At 40.2% G+C, this 17,097-nt stretch overlaps 1 protein-coding gene across 9 annotated transcripts in view; it reads right to left on the bottom strand.

Moving 5' to 3' along the window:
- ptprsa (protein tyrosine phosphatase receptor type Sa) overlaps positions 1–17,097 on the bottom strand; it is a 231,936-nt gene that overhangs the window by 54,977 nt on the left and 159,862 nt on the right. For 5 of the 9 annotated variants that reach the window (XM_085246290.1, XM_085246284.1, XM_085246287.1 and 2 more), the window contains 8 exons: positions 15,252–15,521; positions 14,428–15,009; positions 13,750–13,886; positions 13,500–13,644; positions 6,230–6,550; positions 4,744–4,937; positions 3,714–3,740; positions 2,480–2,597 (listed from right to left, as the gene is read on the bottom strand). In XM_085246290.1, the coding sequence (XP_085102416.1) occupies positions 2,480–2,597; positions 3,714–3,740; positions 4,744–4,937; positions 6,230–6,550; positions 13,500–13,644; positions 13,750–13,886; positions 14,428–15,009; positions 15,252–15,521 (1,794 nt within the window). The remainder of the gene's footprint in view (positions 1–2,479; positions 2,598–3,713; positions 3,741–4,743; positions 4,938–6,229; positions 6,551–13,499; positions 13,645–13,749; positions 13,887–14,427; positions 15,010–15,251; positions 15,522–17,097) is intronic. The other 4 variants (XM_085246286.1, XM_085246291.1, XM_085246289.1 and 1 more) reach the window with 2 other exon arrangements.

Below are 17,097 nucleotides of genomic sequence, written 5' to 3'. Positions count from 1 at the left end.
GTTTTTTTTGTGTCCCTGTATATATCCAGTGTTTTTGTTACTTGTAGCTTAGAACACATTTTGAGCATTGAATGTATTCAACAAGCTTAGTTTTCTGCATGTCAGCTAGTCTAGTGGTTGCTAGAGGCTCTGTAACCTACTTCATTGTTGTTTAAAGCCACTGTCTATTTCCTGGAGACCAGACCAGGTAGTAAAGTCCCATATCACACACTGAACCAAAATTCAGGAAGTATTTTAGTTTAGTAGTGCTACTGCTTTGTTGTAATTTTGGTTTGGTTAGACAGTGAATGTAGGTAATGGCGGGTTTCTTTCTTTCTTTACTTTAAAAAAACAAAAACAAAAACACAGAAACAACAAATGAACATATATTAAATCCTTGCATCCCAATCCCTCACTATTTTAAAATAATAATAGCGTAAAAAAAAAAAAAAGTATGTGCTGTATGTATACAGTTGTGCACATATTGGCACTTTGAGGCCTTCTCAAGTACATGCATACACAATCTTAGTTTAATGGCCTAAAACCACTCACAGAAAGCTTTCAAACTCATAGCAAGTCAACCTGAGGTTCACAGTGAATATAAAAAGTCTTCACACCATTGTCAAAATGCTAGTTTACTTTATGATGTAAAAAAAAAATTAGACCAGGCAAAATAATTTTTGAACTTTTTCAACCTCTAACATGACCTACAGACCCTGCAACTCAACTGCAAAAGGATTGAAATAAAAAACTTACAATAACCTTCTGCATAAATATGCACTCTCAAACTAACACTTTGTTGAAGCACCTTTTGACGTTGTAACATAATTCATTCTTATGGTGTTGGTGCTTATAAGCGCAGTGCATCGTGACTTTCTAATATTTGCCGAGTCTTCCTTGCAAAAGTGCTCCAAATCTGTCCAATTGCATCATCTGCTTTCTTCAGGTCACCTCACAATATTTCATTTGGATTCAGTTCTGGGCTCTGGCTTGGCTTGGCCATTTCAAAACTTTAATCTTCTTCTAATCAAGCCATTCTTTTTTTGATCTGGATGCTTTCGGTTTTTGGCACACTAAACGTTAAAATGCTTTCTAGCATAAACTTCACTGTTTTGCCAAAACACAATGGTGTTTGAAACTGCTCAGAATTCCCTCCACCTTAACTAAGGCTCTAGCTCAACCTGAAGAAAACGCCCCCAAAGCATGATGCTGCCACCACCATGCTTCACCGCGGGTATGCCATTGTTTTGGTGGTATGCATTGCTTTGGTTGTAATAAAAAGCTTTGGGATTTTACCCTTGGTTTCATCAGACCAGAAACATTTCTCCACATCCTTTTGGGAGACTTGATAGATGTAGCTGCAAAATTTTGCTAATTTTCTTTGTAAGAAAATCCGGCTCCCTGACTTCTTGTTTTTTCATCAACTTTGTTCAGGTATAGTTATTGTCACTTTTACATCATTTCATTTGTTATTTATTGTCCTCACTGTTTTCTTGCTGTTTGTTTTGGTATACATTGGCTTGGAAACGAACTGACTGAATGTACCTACAATTAAACTAAACCCAAAACATAAGCTTGTTGATATGGAACTACATTATTTTTATTTATTTATTTTTATTTTACCCCCTAACAGATCTGGTTTTGAACCACATTGTTCAGGTTATAGGTCACATTTTAGGTAGAACATTTCTAAATAATTTATATATATATTTTTCTATTTTTGCATTACAAAAATGTGGCATTTTAGCAGGGGTATGCAAGCTTTTTACATCCTCTGCAGATCATGCTCATTCTAAACAAACTACCAGCTTTTAGGCAGGCATAGAGAGTCTAGACAAACTGGTATGCTCAGTGGTGAAAAAAAAAAGGAGAAATGTGAAGAAAACAATGCTTTGTAGAGTGCAGGCTCTAATATACAGCTAAAACCAAAGAGCAACATGTGTTTTCATGCTCTCCTAATCTGTCTTAGGGAAAAAAAAAAACCTCACACCATGCCCTGGTCTCTAAAAGATCCGTGGCCTTGATCTCTAAAAATCTGTGGCTAGCCTTCAGGACATGACTCAAAAGATAAACGCAGCACTGATAAAAGCAAACACTGCCTTAGACTTAGATGTGCCCTGAATAACAGCCCTGAGTAGCTGAACACACTGTTAATATCATAGCCTATGGTGCTGTCGATAAAGAGTCCTAATTACACTTAGTTAAATGCCAGAAATTCTTGAAATTATTAATTATTGCATTTGTTCGTGTCTACTAAACAGATCCGAATCAGTTAATCACACTATATTGTGGCTCTCTGCGAGGGTTCTTTGAGTATTGTTAAATAAATGCAAACAAGCAATCATAGCACAATCATAGCGGAGACAGCTGGATGGGAGTGAACAGGAGTCCCTGAGCGAAAAACCCTTCAGTCAGAGGCAGAAAAACAAGTTAGCTTTACTGCTGCACGAACAAAGGTTCTATGACAACAAACAAATCAATTATTTATCATTGTACTAACCTGCGCCTTTGGTCACCACCAGTTTGGGTTTGCTCCGAGCACCATCCCCCTTGGTGGTGTATGCTGCCACTGTGATGGAGTAAGTGGTTTCTGGCTTGAGTCCTCCAATGACCATTTCCTATGGGACACACGGAAGAAGCAGAGACAGGAAAATGTCAAAATACGTGTTGAATTTTTCATGATTTGACCCCACTTCGTGCAGCTCAAACTGCCTTATGCAGAATGTTAATCTAAGCCAAGTGTCTCCTGCTCCTCTTTATTAATTTTCACGAGGCATGCATTAAATGTAATGTTTCCCCCTGTGTAATGGAAGACATTTCCATTACATAAATTATTAGATCTGCCAAGGTGGAGGAGTGACATTATGCATGTAAATGGAAAGTAGTTCCACTTAGTCCCTTAGCAATATTCCAATCAACAACTTAACTTTGATAAATGCATGCTGAATACATCCTGGCCATTCCCTGGCAGTTTTTTACCTCAGCCATTAAGTTTCCTTGAGTCCTCTTCAAAGAGAGGCTTCCGATCAATTCTAATGAATCTTTCAAGAGAGAAGGTTTGAACGAATGCAGAATTAGGTTTTTAACAGGCACTAGTTTGGCAGAAGGATGGGAGAAATCAATAAAGGTAAATGAGCTATAAGTAGTGTGCTGCACTTGACATGGTACTCGTGTAATGTAGATGGACTCTGGTTCAAAGGTAGAGAACATTCTGTGCAAAGTAAAAAATATGAATGATCACAATGTGGGTCGTACAGAGATATTCTTTAAACTACCATCTCAATATACAAAACTCAAGGAAGCACAGTACTTCTAAAGCACCACATTAAAAAAGAATATATATCTATGGAGCACAGATCACACAAACACAAAACAGAAGGGGGAAAAATCATTCAAACACCACCAGAGCACAAGACACAACACACTGTCAGCACACAGTATGATACGAATAGCGTTAGCATTCCAGGCACAGTGGTCAGTGGGTATTGCATCAGCCATCAAGTGTACAAACTAAATGATGACAGACGTAAGCCCCCTTTTTCTTGGTTATGCACAGATATAGTGTTTAGACCGAGTCACCAGAGAGCTAAGCCCCTGAGCCAAACTGTTGCCCAGACTTAATGAACAAGGATCGGATGGGCTGTGTAACCTGTGAATCTAACCGGGCTGATGCAATACCCTCTGTTTACACTCTTTCAGGCACACAAAGCACCCAGGTGAAGCTTCGTACTCACATATTCAGCTGTATCGTCTGTTTCCCACTAACCCCCCCCCCCGCCAAAGAGCGCAGGAGAGAGAGCAATATTTTTTTCAAAGAAAGAGAAAAAAAAGAAAGGGAAGAAATAGGATTGTGAGAGACGGGGGCATAAGAGGTTTGGGAGCAGAGGATGGGTATCAGAAATAGGTCACTGGTTTTAGGAGGTCAAGAGAGAAAGAAACTGTTTGAAGTTTATGTTGTGAGGAGAGCTGTACAGGTCTGCTAGTTTAATTACGTTACTGTTCAGCTGACAAAAAGGCACAATAGTGTTATATATTGATAACTACAAGCAGCAATGGCATGAAAATGTAGCATTACATGGATTAATGATGATACAAACTAAGATAAATAGATATAAAAAAGAGGTTTTTGCCTGTGCGTGTGGTGCTTGGCCTGAATGCACTAAACTTTTTTTGTGTTTTGTTTTCCCAATTGTTCAAAATCTCCATTTGAAACGCCGGTACTACACACAGTCATCACTAGAACTGTGTTGACAGAAAAAAAAAACCCCAACAAAGACAAACAAACCCCCAAAAAGCATCGTTTCCAGTTCTGCCAGTCAAAGTCTAAATTGTGGTGAAATAGTTCCGTGCCCATTTTCTCCAAGTCTTTGCACTGAATACAAGCACACATAAATATTTCATTGCATATGTTGCCATGAAGCAGGGGTCTTGACATTCCTAATAAAAGCCATTGAGGTAGAAGAAGGAGGACAAGATGAGTGAAGCTTTGATTATAGTTCTTATTGTGTGTCGACGGGCTGAGGGAGAAAGAAATGAAATGAAATCTACAAGGCAAGAGCCCTATTGCTCCCCATACTCCTGCTGCAACAGCGTGGATTAACTAGACAATTCGCGATTTGCATGAGAAGAAAAAAAAAGCCAATAGCTTACACATATGTTTTCAATTTTTAATGCGATTGGTGCACGATAAACGCATGCTGCGTGGCGGGATTTGCATTTTTCTGACAGCTAATTTGTAGAAGGAAAACTACGAGATGGTCATACCTGGGCATCAGCCAGCATGACATCCTTGATGAGAGGCAGGCCTCGAGACTCGCCATTTTCCACACGCACGTAATGAACCTGGTAGCCACGGATCTGTCCGTGCTGCTTGCCTGGCGTAAGAGAACGCCACATCACCTTAATTGCTGTGGAGTTGATAACCTCCACCTCCACCCGTCTTGGAGGAGCCCCAGGAACTACAAGAAATTAAAGAAATAATCAAATCCTCGCATGAGACCATCACACACCTGTGAGTCTGATTCACCGCCCTGCATCGTAAAAGTGCCTCACATCATGTCGTGACATAAATAACTCCCTGAATCCAAATTCATGTACGCACAGAGAAAACTATTGACAGCTAGCAAGAATGATGGACAAAAACATTTAGAAACAACAAACACACTCCAGTGTCAGTCAAATTCAACACGCACACATGCACACGCATTCATCACTTCCCCATGTCTCTTCCACCTTTTCAGTACGTCTCTGTCTGTGGTAAACCTCGTCTGTCAGTCATAATGACAGACTTTTATGGCAGGCCTTGCGTCCGGGCCTTTCAGTTTGCCACGGACCGTCCCTTTGTGAGATGGATGTTCTGTTGATAAAATTCTTCCACTCAACCTGCTTCCATTTGCTCCTTTACAAAACACTTTGACTCCCTGTTTTTGCCTCTAAATCACAACCCCATCATCTTTCCCGTCATCATGGTAAAATTGTGTTCATTAACAAGGCGCATTCTACTGTTCAGCCCTGGATCTCATTTCCTTAAAGATACTTATTATCATAATGACAGGCTTTCGATAGATACTGTCACTGTGTTGTGACTCTTTATTTGTGGAAATGCTTGAATAGATAAGGCCTTGTACCCATATGCATAAATGCATATGGCCCTCAATTGAGCAATAGGACAGTAGTTGTTTATGTTGCAATAGCAAAAATGCTTGATTTCCCACGTGTATATTTCATTTTGAGTCTTTCCATTTGCACAGTTTATAAAGCAGTATGCTGCTATAACATTTTTGGTATGCATTTGATACCATGTGATCTTAGTTTCTTTTATGCATGCATGTGCAGCACATTTCCATCATATAGGACATATGCACAAAATGTTTAAACAGACCTTATTAACACATTTACATGAATATACATATTAGGCCCCTAGCTTAATTCTGACAATTAAGGACACTGGAATGTACTTAATACGTATTTGGCTCACTACCGACTTTGTGGCTTTAAATATATCATGTCTCCCTGCTGGTAATGCAATTTCTGCATACGTGTCCACTTTGTGTTTTGGAGAAGCAAAGTGTGAAATGGAAACCGCGCACTGGCGTGTCTATTACACATTTTGCTGTAATACTGGGTTGCACATACACATACAACAGAAAAACAATGTTTACCGGTGGTATACTCACCACTAAACTAAAGTGCTATTGAACCATAATAAAAAGTCAATACAAGAGCTTCTGCACAGGCTAGGTTCACCTACCATCTTCGTCGGTCCGACAGACGAGGGGCTCACTCTCGGGGCCAGGTCCAATCACAGTGGAGGCAGACACCGTAACACGGTACTGGGTCCACTTCTCTAATCGCTGAAGCAACACCTGCTCCTCAGTGGCAGGCACCATGGGCTCCTCCAGCAGTTCCTCGTTGTCACCGGCCCCTTCTGACTGGCCCACCACCTGGTAGCGCACCCTATACCCCACCAGGGCACCATTCTGACTCTCCAAAGGTGGGGGGCGCCAACTTACCAACAGGGTGGTAGAGCTGGTGCTGCTGCACTTAACTTCTTGAGGGGGAGCTGAGGGCTCTGGTGAAGTGGAGAGGACAGGAAGGAAGGAGGAGGGATGGGTTGGGAGGAAGGAGGAGGATGAGGAGGTTGGGGAAGGAGGGAGGAGGGGTGAAAAACAAAAAAATAAAAAAGATGGGAGAGATAAAGAAAATGAAAAAAGAAAGGGAAATTCAAAACTTAAATAAAAAACAAGAAGAATCCAAAGAAAATTGTAAAACAAAGACAGATGCAAAACAAATTTCAAATAAAAAATAAAACTCAAGCAAATGTCAACTTAAGATGCAATAAATGGATAAATGGCACAAGCAAGTGTAATAATGAATCCAGATAGCTATTGTTTTGGGATATGAGCACTGGATATGCATATACTATGTTGTGTCAGTGTAGAGCTGGGATGTCAAACTCATTTTACACAGTGGGCCATATACAGCGCACTTTGATCTCACTCAGCTTTCTGTCAGCATAAAGAAGTTTAACTACACATTTAGAAAAAGAATAAGAAAGGTAATTTCAACAGTATTTCTTAGCTTTATACATAAAGACAGCAGCAATTCATAAAGAAACACTGCAGCAATAAGTGACATGTGTCAGCTTGATTTAAACTGTAAGAAATAAAAGTACACAAAAAGTTCAAAAATATTTTTTTTTAAACTGTAGAACCATTGTAAAAAAAACCCCCCCAGAAATTTCTATAGTAGATCATAGAAAAATGAATTTTTGTGTCATTTAATCGTTACTTTGGTGAAGTGTGAATAACCAATGGAGAGGTCTAAGCTGTTAATTTGCAAATGTTATGCCCTCCTTCTTGTTCTGGTCCCCGGGCCTTATGTTGAACACCCCTGTTGTAGTGTTTTATTGCAAACGAGGCACTTTAGTCAGACAACTGAGGAGAGTACCGCGGATCGCCCCGCTTGTGGGGATGCACGGCGTCAACGCGTTAACGAGCTACCATGCTAACGCGTTGACGCCATGCAGCCCCACACACGGGGCGATCCACGGTAACTCGTTGACGGAGATTTGCTGCGTTAATGTAGTTATGGCGTTAATGAGATTAACGCCTACAACACTAATACATATATTGCAATAGATATTCAAGATTTCGTATAAAGAGATTTTGTATCTGTCCTTTATTTCTTTACAGTATTAAATCAGTCCAACATGGTGTCTATTATTTGTGTCTGAAGTGGTCTTTGAAAAGTTTCTAGACCAAACTCAGTGCCTTTCTTTCTGATCTGAGCCAAGTTCTCAGACAGCTTGAGCTTGTCCAGAAAATGTGCCGTGTAGGGGGCGATAACCCTTCTCATCCAGGCTTTGGTACTGTATGGAAGAATTGGATGAAAATGTTTCTATCCAATGGCCCTGTGCAAGTTTAATCTGAAAATATGCACGGTCCCTGCCGATGTGACAAACCCAGTTCATTATTACATCTTTTGTCTATTATGTAGGTAAACAAACCACAACAATCAAAATAAATAAAATAATAAAGCATTCCACATAAAGCAGAAAAGAAATAAAAACATTGGAAAAAACAAAGTCTGAAAAACTAAATTATGAACAAAAGGAGGGCACTGAAACAAATTTCTCTGTAACCCAGGTGACTCAAAAAGAAACTACAACAACAGTTAAAGTTCAAGATGACAACTCATGAGTAAACATGGAAAAGGAACTCTGCATGAACACAAAATAAGAACATTCAAATTCTGAAAAGCAAACAAACATAAAGAAAACACAAGCGCTGTCTGCATAATACGTACCTGACTCCCAAAAACACACAATTTTAAAGACTTTCTTACCACCAGCACCTGACTACAGAATGAGCCAACTTTGCTGTGCGACAACGCTTTCCTCGCCAGAAAGCATGCCGCAAATTCTGAGAGAAATCAGCGAGCCACCTTTTAATTTTGAGAGTTTGTTTTTAACCCCCTTTTTTGGGTTTACTCTGAGAGAAAGAGTTGGCTCTATGCTGTAGCCAGGGCTGTCTGATACTGTACTGTCGGTTGGGAAGGTCCACAAGACTGTGAGCGGTGGAAGCGTTGGTGGAAAAATACTCCCTCCCAAGATATTCCATTCTAGTACATTTGGCCAACTACACAAACATCCTTTTTTATTTGCAATTTGCAAAAATAAATCCCATTTCATAGCCCTGTGCCTATGTCTCTTTGTAAAGCTTAGTGCCATTACGAGAATGCCAGGGCACCATAATAGAAGAAGCAACATGGAAAGCTTGTGTTGTGGAATTCATAAAAGTTTAATGACAGTGTTCTGCCTGTAATGTCACTTTGGGTAGAACAGCTTTAAAAGGAAATAAAAAACAGGAGTTCTGAGAATAAGACAGGCCTCCTCCCAGCGAAGACTGAATGTTCTAGTGCACAACAAATAAAACAGGACCTCAGCCACAGTTTCCAAACCCTTCTGTGTCCAATGGGCTTATTTACTTAAGGTCTTACTGGATTTTGAGCTTTTCAGCTTCTTTCCTTTCGCTCATATTGTATTTGCAAACCTTCCACGTCAAGAACGATTGCTCAGTTCTCAATCTTTGTAGGCAGAAAATGGCTATGAAACTGACAGTGGCCAGGCTATCACAGTGCACAGGCATCCTCATGCCTGATAACAGTTTAAGAGTGGCTGGGGCACAGCTTTAATAAAGTGCATATCCCAGGAAGTCCAGTGGCAGGATTACGGATACTAGAACTATACGAGCACAAAAGAAGAAACTCAGCTAATGCTTCACTTGAGGTTCTTTTGAAGCTTCGCTGAAAGACTTGCCCAAAATGCTCTTTGACAAATAATTAGTCATGTCTGCTTTTATATCTTCTGACTCTTAAGTCTGTTGTGATGTGACCGGGTGCTTTGGATATAAAATCAATAATGTCAAGTGCAGGTAGCATACCTAATTATTATGACTACATTCAGATTAAAATTGCCTCGGGAGCCAAGCAACTTACATACATTAATGCTTGCAATTTTAGTTACACAAGCTATTACTGAGTGCCTGTTGTGAAATGAACCCTGCACATGACAGATTGCCCGTGCTTTTGCTATCAGATTTTAAGCACATGTCTATATCTGCACTGTATTTTCATCAGATGACAGGATGTTCGAATTTGTAGATCATTATGGAATTAATCTCTCCACTGATGCCAAATGGCCGTGGTGTGGCTTACACAAATATTCCAATATATCTAAAAACCCACTTCAATTACAGTAAGTGTGTTTGTGCGCATTGAGGGGGGGTCGGGGGTTGGCGGCTGACTGCTTGTTTGGTTAAATACAGAGGATTTAGAATCTGCCACTTTAATTTGAGAGATAGCCCTTGAGTGGCTACTGGCAGGTTCTAGGTATAATCTAAATGTGTAACAAAGCCTGACAATCCAGGGCCTTGGCTCATAGCTCATCGCAAAGCATGAAATTAATTCTGACGCTATGAAATGGGATTCTTATCTGCGACTCTGGGGCCCTGCAGTCCCTTAACACCCACTCCCAGGGTCTGTCTCAGGTCCTGTTACCCTGCCTTGTGCGTGGATAACAGCTAGAGGAATGCTGGGAGCACCTCCTGGCTCTCAGGTTGTGGACCCACTCCGGCCACGTCTGACAGGTTTCACAAAAGTTATCGCATCCTGGTTTGACTATGGCAGCATACCCCATGAGGCCTTGCTTCTGAATGGGGGCCACTGTTGCCAATAACATTTGCTGTATTTAATCCGGCCTATTAAAACACTGGCCGAGAGCACCAAATGAAATGATTTTGGTGCTCTTTAGTTTGATAAGTTACTTGGCATCAATCGCAGTAGCGCAATTAAAGGTCGTGAGAGAATTCCAAGAAAATTGTTATTCTCTGAAGTGACTTTTTCTGAGTTCTTGACAGAATGGTCCCCATGACAATAGCCTCGGGTAATGCTACTTGGACTGAGCACAAACTTCAACAATATATGAACATTTTTACCACAGATACTAGACAACAAAGCAAACTGGAAAATCATGTTGTCTGTCTTTCTTTTCACTTTGTGGCAAAGTGTTTCAGTCTGCCAGACATCGCGGTGGATTCAAACCCAGTTGAAGTGGGTCTCGTGGGGGGGATTGTATGCTGTTGCTCTGCAATGTGTTTGGACAGAACAGGCAAAGGCGATATTAATTCATTTTATTATTTACTCTAGTTTTTGACCTAATGACACTGATTCCTCCTGAGCAAGTTATTCATCTTTAAAATTAACTGCAGTAAGTTCAGTCAAGCAACCACTTAATCTTCATTATACTGTAAAGTAGGAGTATTATATGCGCATGTGTAGCAGTTTTTAGTGTCTGTGTACTCAGTAGATAAAACTAGCTATTAAACCGCTGGTAGATCTGCTTCTTTGCATCTATATGTCAATAATGACCTTAACACATTCAGCTTTTTCAGATGTACAGAGTGACAATTTTAGCTCAATTATGAAGCCACTTAATAAAACTTATACCGTATATGTCTACAGATTTAGAGACATCCTGTGCTGTATAAGCATCCGAACTGCAGCTATTAAATATTTTTAAGCATAAAAAGGCTTAAGGTAGCTTTCCAATTGCTGTTGATATGTTTAATGAAAAAAACTCAAAAAACTATAAACTGGATGGTCTTTGATTAATGTTATGGCAGACTGAATCTCTAAACCACACAACCACTTACCTCAGAGCATCGAAAAAGCTTACATTATTTAATGTGTAGTGTTGGGAAATATTTTGCATTGTCTGACTTATTCTTTGGTTTTTCTGGTGCCTGCGGTGATAAACCTTAAAATTAAAACTAGAATAATATTTAATATCAACTCTATTATGGAAAGCAGAACTTATATCTGACACAATATTTACAGAAAACGGAGTTTGATAAAAATATCTAGGAGAGTAGTATTAAATTTTAAGATGGGCAGCTAGATATCGTTATCATCCAATGAAAATGCATAGATGAAGCAACTCAGAGGAAGAATTAAGCCTGTTATGCCCCATATTTACTTAAAAGGCAAATATGCCGTGTGTTGCTTCGTCTCTTGTGTTGTACTTGCTTTGTCAGCGGTGGACTACGGTTCATACGAGAACCACCACCCCACCCACCCCTCAAAACAAAGCCAAAAAGAGTAGCAAGCTACTGTTTGGAATGATGCCAAACCAATACTCTTTCAGAGAACCCAGAAATAAATACAAATTGATAAATAAATAAAACATCTAACAGAAAACCTTTTCCAAAAGAGTCAACATAAAAGGGAGAGGGCACAAAGTGAGCAAAGTGATGTCAAGCCATTCAAAGGAGGAGGACCTTTTGTTCCAATGCACAGGGGAACAAGTGGCAAAAAAGGGGAAACAGAGCTGAAATAGGGATGTGATAGGAAGATAGAGGCGTATCCAATCCAATCAGCTTGTGGTTTACCGGGCAAGGAAATCACAAAGACACAATGATAGGTGAAAATGTGCACAGACACTCAAAAGACACCAAGACAAAAGAGGGATGAACACAGAGTATTATCATGCCAAGACTGCTTAAAGATCAGCGGTGCAGTGTTAGGTTTAAAACAGCACCCCAAGTGGGCAGGAGTGAGTATGGCATGCAGGTGGCGCCCTCCTCAGTGACTATGCACTGCTTGTGTAGCTCTGCTGCCTAGCAGTAACAAAAAGAACTGTGACGTGGTTGTTTCAAAGCTGCCCCCCCACACACATCCAGATGTGGGGATACAGCCAACAAGTTGCACTGGTAGAAACAGAAAATGTGTTAAAAGAAGTCTCTCTCCCGCCATGGCTCTCCTTTGTCGGTGTACAATTTCTCTAAATCTACACAATGCAGTTTATTGAGAATAACAATAGCCACTCCAACAAAGCATGCGTTTTTGACTTCTCTATTATTACAAAGACTGGCTCAGATCCACCAGTAATCCCTTAAATCCAGCTCTATTTTCAAGGTTCTTCACCATTAATGCATTACATCTTAATACACATCACTCTTGTGCTTTTTATTTATAATAAACCCAAAAGACAATGAATTTAATACATTGTTTTTCTTGTACCTACTACTGCATTTGACTGGATAAGCTGTGGGTATTTTCTTTCCCCACAGACTCCACCACTGTGCACTATGATATCACTGCTGTTATTTTTAGCTGGATGGTTTGAATAATTCAGTTGTGTTTCTACCATCAGTAAAATGAAATAATCAGTGCAGAACAGACTGCTATAAATTTAGAGGGTGGGCATTTTAGTAATTTAGGCGACTACTACTTTCTTTTTTTTTGGTCTTTCGTGACTAAATTCACATTGCTACTAGACATACAGCTCATATAAGAGCCTTGGCGGTTTCAGAGGAGAACTGACATTTTTTGTGTCTCTGTCACGTGGGAAGTGCACTTGCTGTTGACAAAGGAGAAGCAAATATGAACAAAATTGAGAAGGGAAAGAAAGAAAACTGCCAAAATTGTCAGTCCACAAAGACTCAATATGTTTGACAGAGTACACTCACATTTTGGCACCACAGCTAATTTAGAAGATAAAATAATTCTCAAATTAAAAATAAAAATGCAAAACACTCAGTTTGAAAAGTCTTTACCCCTTTGTAGCTTCTTTTTAACCACCTTGCCACCAAGGTAGAACATACTGCCGTTGTTTTGGTTCATTAAGGTTAACAATACGAAGGTCAAATACAGAAATATGAATCCACAACAAACGGCAAGAATTCAACAACACAACAGTTAAATCAGTTTGCTATGTGGTGTTAATCAGCTTTAAACTGTGATTAGGAAGTCATTATTAAGGAATAAGTGATGATACCGCTGACATCAGAGAAAAGGGGAAAAAACACAAAACTCCATTAGAAATTCAGTTTAGTATTCAGTGTAGCAATGGTCCACAAAGGCGTACAGTCATGATGTTTTTTTAACTGTGGCATAGATAGGAAAACCTCTTTGTTAGCGAAAAGAAAGTTAGACGGGAGACTGAATAAAGGGCTACATACTCGCTTGCAAGGTCTTCTGCGTAATGTCATTTGTGAAGGCTCCGATGCCTTTGTTAGAGATGGCTGCCAGGGAGAAGCGATACTCTGTGTTGGGACGGAGACCTTCCACAACATATGATGTTGTGGGTCCAAATGTTTTCTTCATCTGTTGATTAAAAATATGCCTTTTGACAAGTCTGAATTTAAATGACGTGCAACGTCCGATAAGCGTTTCTTGAATGTAAAAACCAGCAAACACTAAGATTCTTACCTGGCCTCCAAAAGTGCTTTCCATATAACGAAGTTCATAACTTATAATTCCCTCTTTCTCATAGGCGGGTTCCCAGGTTAGTTGAATGCTGGTATCGGACACAGCACCAACCTGGAATTTAGATGGTTGACCTGGAACTGAAGAACACAGCAGAGGACTTTGTAGTGGGATAGGTTACTAGAAATTAGTTACAAGTTTCCTCCAAATACCAATGCAATAATATATTTAGGCTAATGAGAATTTACTTATTTTGCGGTGTCTAAAAGTGGATGTGCCCTGACGCTCATCCTTCTTTCTCAAATCGGGTTTTTTTTTTATTCAGACTATAATGATCAAACATATTGTAACATCATTTGGAGATGTGAAGTTTGCACAGCAGGAAAGAAAACAATGTCTCTTAGGCACCGAGCACAGTCTGCTCAAAGTTTCAGAAAATATAGGATGCAACAGATTCATAAAAAACAACTGTTTATTTTCCATTTTCGCAGCATTCGTCTAAAGCCTTCTGCTTTAGGGGCCATATCGTTTGAAGAATTTCTGTATGACTTACTTTAAAGTTACATAACAATGTGCTTTCAACATTTTCTGAACACTGAACAGATGCTCATCATACATAGTTTCAACACCAGCAGCCGAGCTGACCCAGTTAGGAAAATTCAGTCGGTATAGAGTCCTTACCTCCTTGCAGTACTTTGACATGGATGGGTTCTGAAAAAGGTCCATCCCCTACAGAGGTGAATGCTAAAACTTTGATTGTGTAGGTCTCTTGAGGAACTAGGCTCTGGATAGTGGTGATGAGGCTGTCCTGGACATTATGGATCTGCCAGAGGCTCATGGGCTGGGAGTTATCCATGGTGTAATAAACACGGTAGCCCTTAATCTGCCCATTGGGCTCCTCTGGCTCTTCCCACTGAACCATCATGGTATTTTGGGGAAGAATCTGGGCCTTAATGTTTCTTGGTGGACTGGCCGGGGCTTGTTCACCAGTCCGAGTTTCTACCGGCTCACTAGGAGGACCCTGGCCAATTGTGTTGACAGCTGAGACACGGATTTCATACTCTGTGTTGGGATAAAGGCCGCCAATGCTGTAACGTGTAGTGGTGATGTCGTCCATAGTTTCATATTTGCTGTCTGGAGACTTGGCCCTATATTGGATGATATAGTATGTCACTGGATCTGGGTTTCCTGAGTCCCAGGTGATGGTCACACTGGTGGCAGTGGTCTCCGTAACTACGGGGGTACCTGGGGGCTTTGGGAGAGCTGTTATGGTAAAAAAAAAAAAAAAACAGAAATTAAAGCAGTTAAAAAAAAAACAAAAAAACGTAACACACTTGAGGCTTGGGCATTTTTTCCAGAGACAGGAATATTTTGGCAATTCAGCAATTTTCTGTATGTTTAAAACTTAACTGAACATAATGTCGATAGGTAGTCTATGTTAACTAAACTTATGAAGTCTATCTAGGTCATTGGCACCGGTCTTCACAAGCACAGTTTTCTCTTACATTTGACAGTGATCTGTGCCATAGATTCAATAATCCCAAGGCTGCTCATGGCGACACAGGTGTAGTTGGCTGACTCACGAACGTTGCTCAGTTCAAGAACGTTTCTACCCACTGGCATCTCATCCTCTGGCGTCAAATCCTCAGCGTTCAGCATCCATTTGACATAAGGCATGGGCGACCCCACTGCCACGCACGTTATGTTGACGCTACCACCGGGCATGATTTCCTGACTTGCTGGTGGAATGGAGAAGCGAGGAGGCACCCGCCGGACTGGGAGAAGGCATGAGGAAGGGGGAGAGGATGACAACAGAGGGCAAGGGCGTCAAAAAAGAGAGAGAGAGAAAGAGAGAGAGAGAGAGGTAACAAGAGAGGCCGATGAAAATGGACCTTTCTCCAGAAAATACTTAACACAAAAGGTTCAACATGGTAAATGTGAACTGAAACACAAAATAAAACTAGACTTTTTAAAGCATAAACAAAAAAAAAATACAAATAATGAGAAGGAACTAAACTAACAGAATTGCTTCAACAACAATATAGATTAACAATTAAGCAACGATTCATAGCAACAAGGTTCCATTGACCAATATTTGACCCATCACAGCACAATTAAAGACACAAAAATCTATTACGAGTTTCTCATCTTTGGGACTGAACTTCTGACAAATATACAACTACAGCGTAAACTATCCCCGAAGTATGAGAGTGTGTAGTAAAGGCCATGTGATAATGTTATCACATAAGACCAACATGGCAACCTGGAACTTCCTGTCCTATCAGGCACTCATGCCAAACAAGAAGTTAGCCATTACAGGCCTCTCCCACAGCACAGGAAGTGTAGGGTTACTGACTATTGACCATCTCCATGAGGTCACTAAACACATTCTAGCATATGTTTGCCACTTGACACCTGCCTCTACTTCCTGGTTAGCTTAAAGATGAGAAACTTTAATCAGATTTTTGTGGTTTAGGGTAGATCCACTGGACAAAGCCTTATTAAGATCTGACACGGTTCCATTGATAGATGCAGCTATCAGTTTCACAGACAGCATGCATAAATAGATCGAGGTAAATTAAGGAGTAAATGATAACAAAATCAGATATAAAAATTGAGATAAAATGCATAGAGGAATATAACTGAAGGGTCGCTAGCATGCCCAGACAAAAGACGATTGGAGAGGAAAGTAGAAGTACAAGATAGAGGATTTGACATCCGAGGGAAGTATAGAAAGAAAGGCAACAGAGTAGCAAAGAGTGACAGAGGAAGAAAAATAGAGGGAAGGTTGGAGGAGGGTAAAAGGGGGGGGGAAGGGAATAACCCGCTTCAGTGCTGTGTAAACTTTGTTTCTCTTTAGCTAATGTGACAAAATGTGATGGTGGCACATTGTCACATCGCAGTCCCAGTTAACACAAAATAAGTATTGAGGAACAAGTTGTGTGCCTAGAAATACACAGAAAAAGAATTATAGTAATTGTAGCCAGAGAGTCGACTATCACAGAGTGTTGAAGAAAGGAAACAGAACTGGATCAACAGGGAGCAGAAATCCAGGGGATAAGACAGAGAAGAGGTAAAAGGAGAAACAGAGGTAACTGAATTAGGACAGAATGAAAGCTAAGAGAGAAAAACAGGGAGAACCTCAAAACTCATGGATAGGACTGGAGATCTGAGTGGAAGGAGGTTGATAATGAGCCTAAAGTGCACGGAAAGGTGTAAATGGTACTGTGTACTTACATGTGTATATATAGATATAGTATGTGTGCAGTTTTTTTGTTTGTTTTTTGCATTGGTATAGGAATGATTGTGCAGAGTATGCAAAAGTTGGAGAGTGAAAGAGCATGATTTAGC

Source organism: Mchenga conophoros, linkage group LG15 (genome assembly GCF_057382185.1).
Source record: "Mchenga conophoros isolate Kocher_MC1m ecotype Shallow Benthic linkage group LG15, M_conophoros_male_GT1.1, whole genome shotgun sequence".
NCBI lineage: Eukaryota > Metazoa > Chordata > Actinopteri > Cichliformes > Cichlidae > Mchenga > Mchenga conophoros.
The sequence above is the reverse complement of the archived record's forward strand: the minus strand, read 5'-3'. Positions and strand labels throughout refer to the sequence as shown.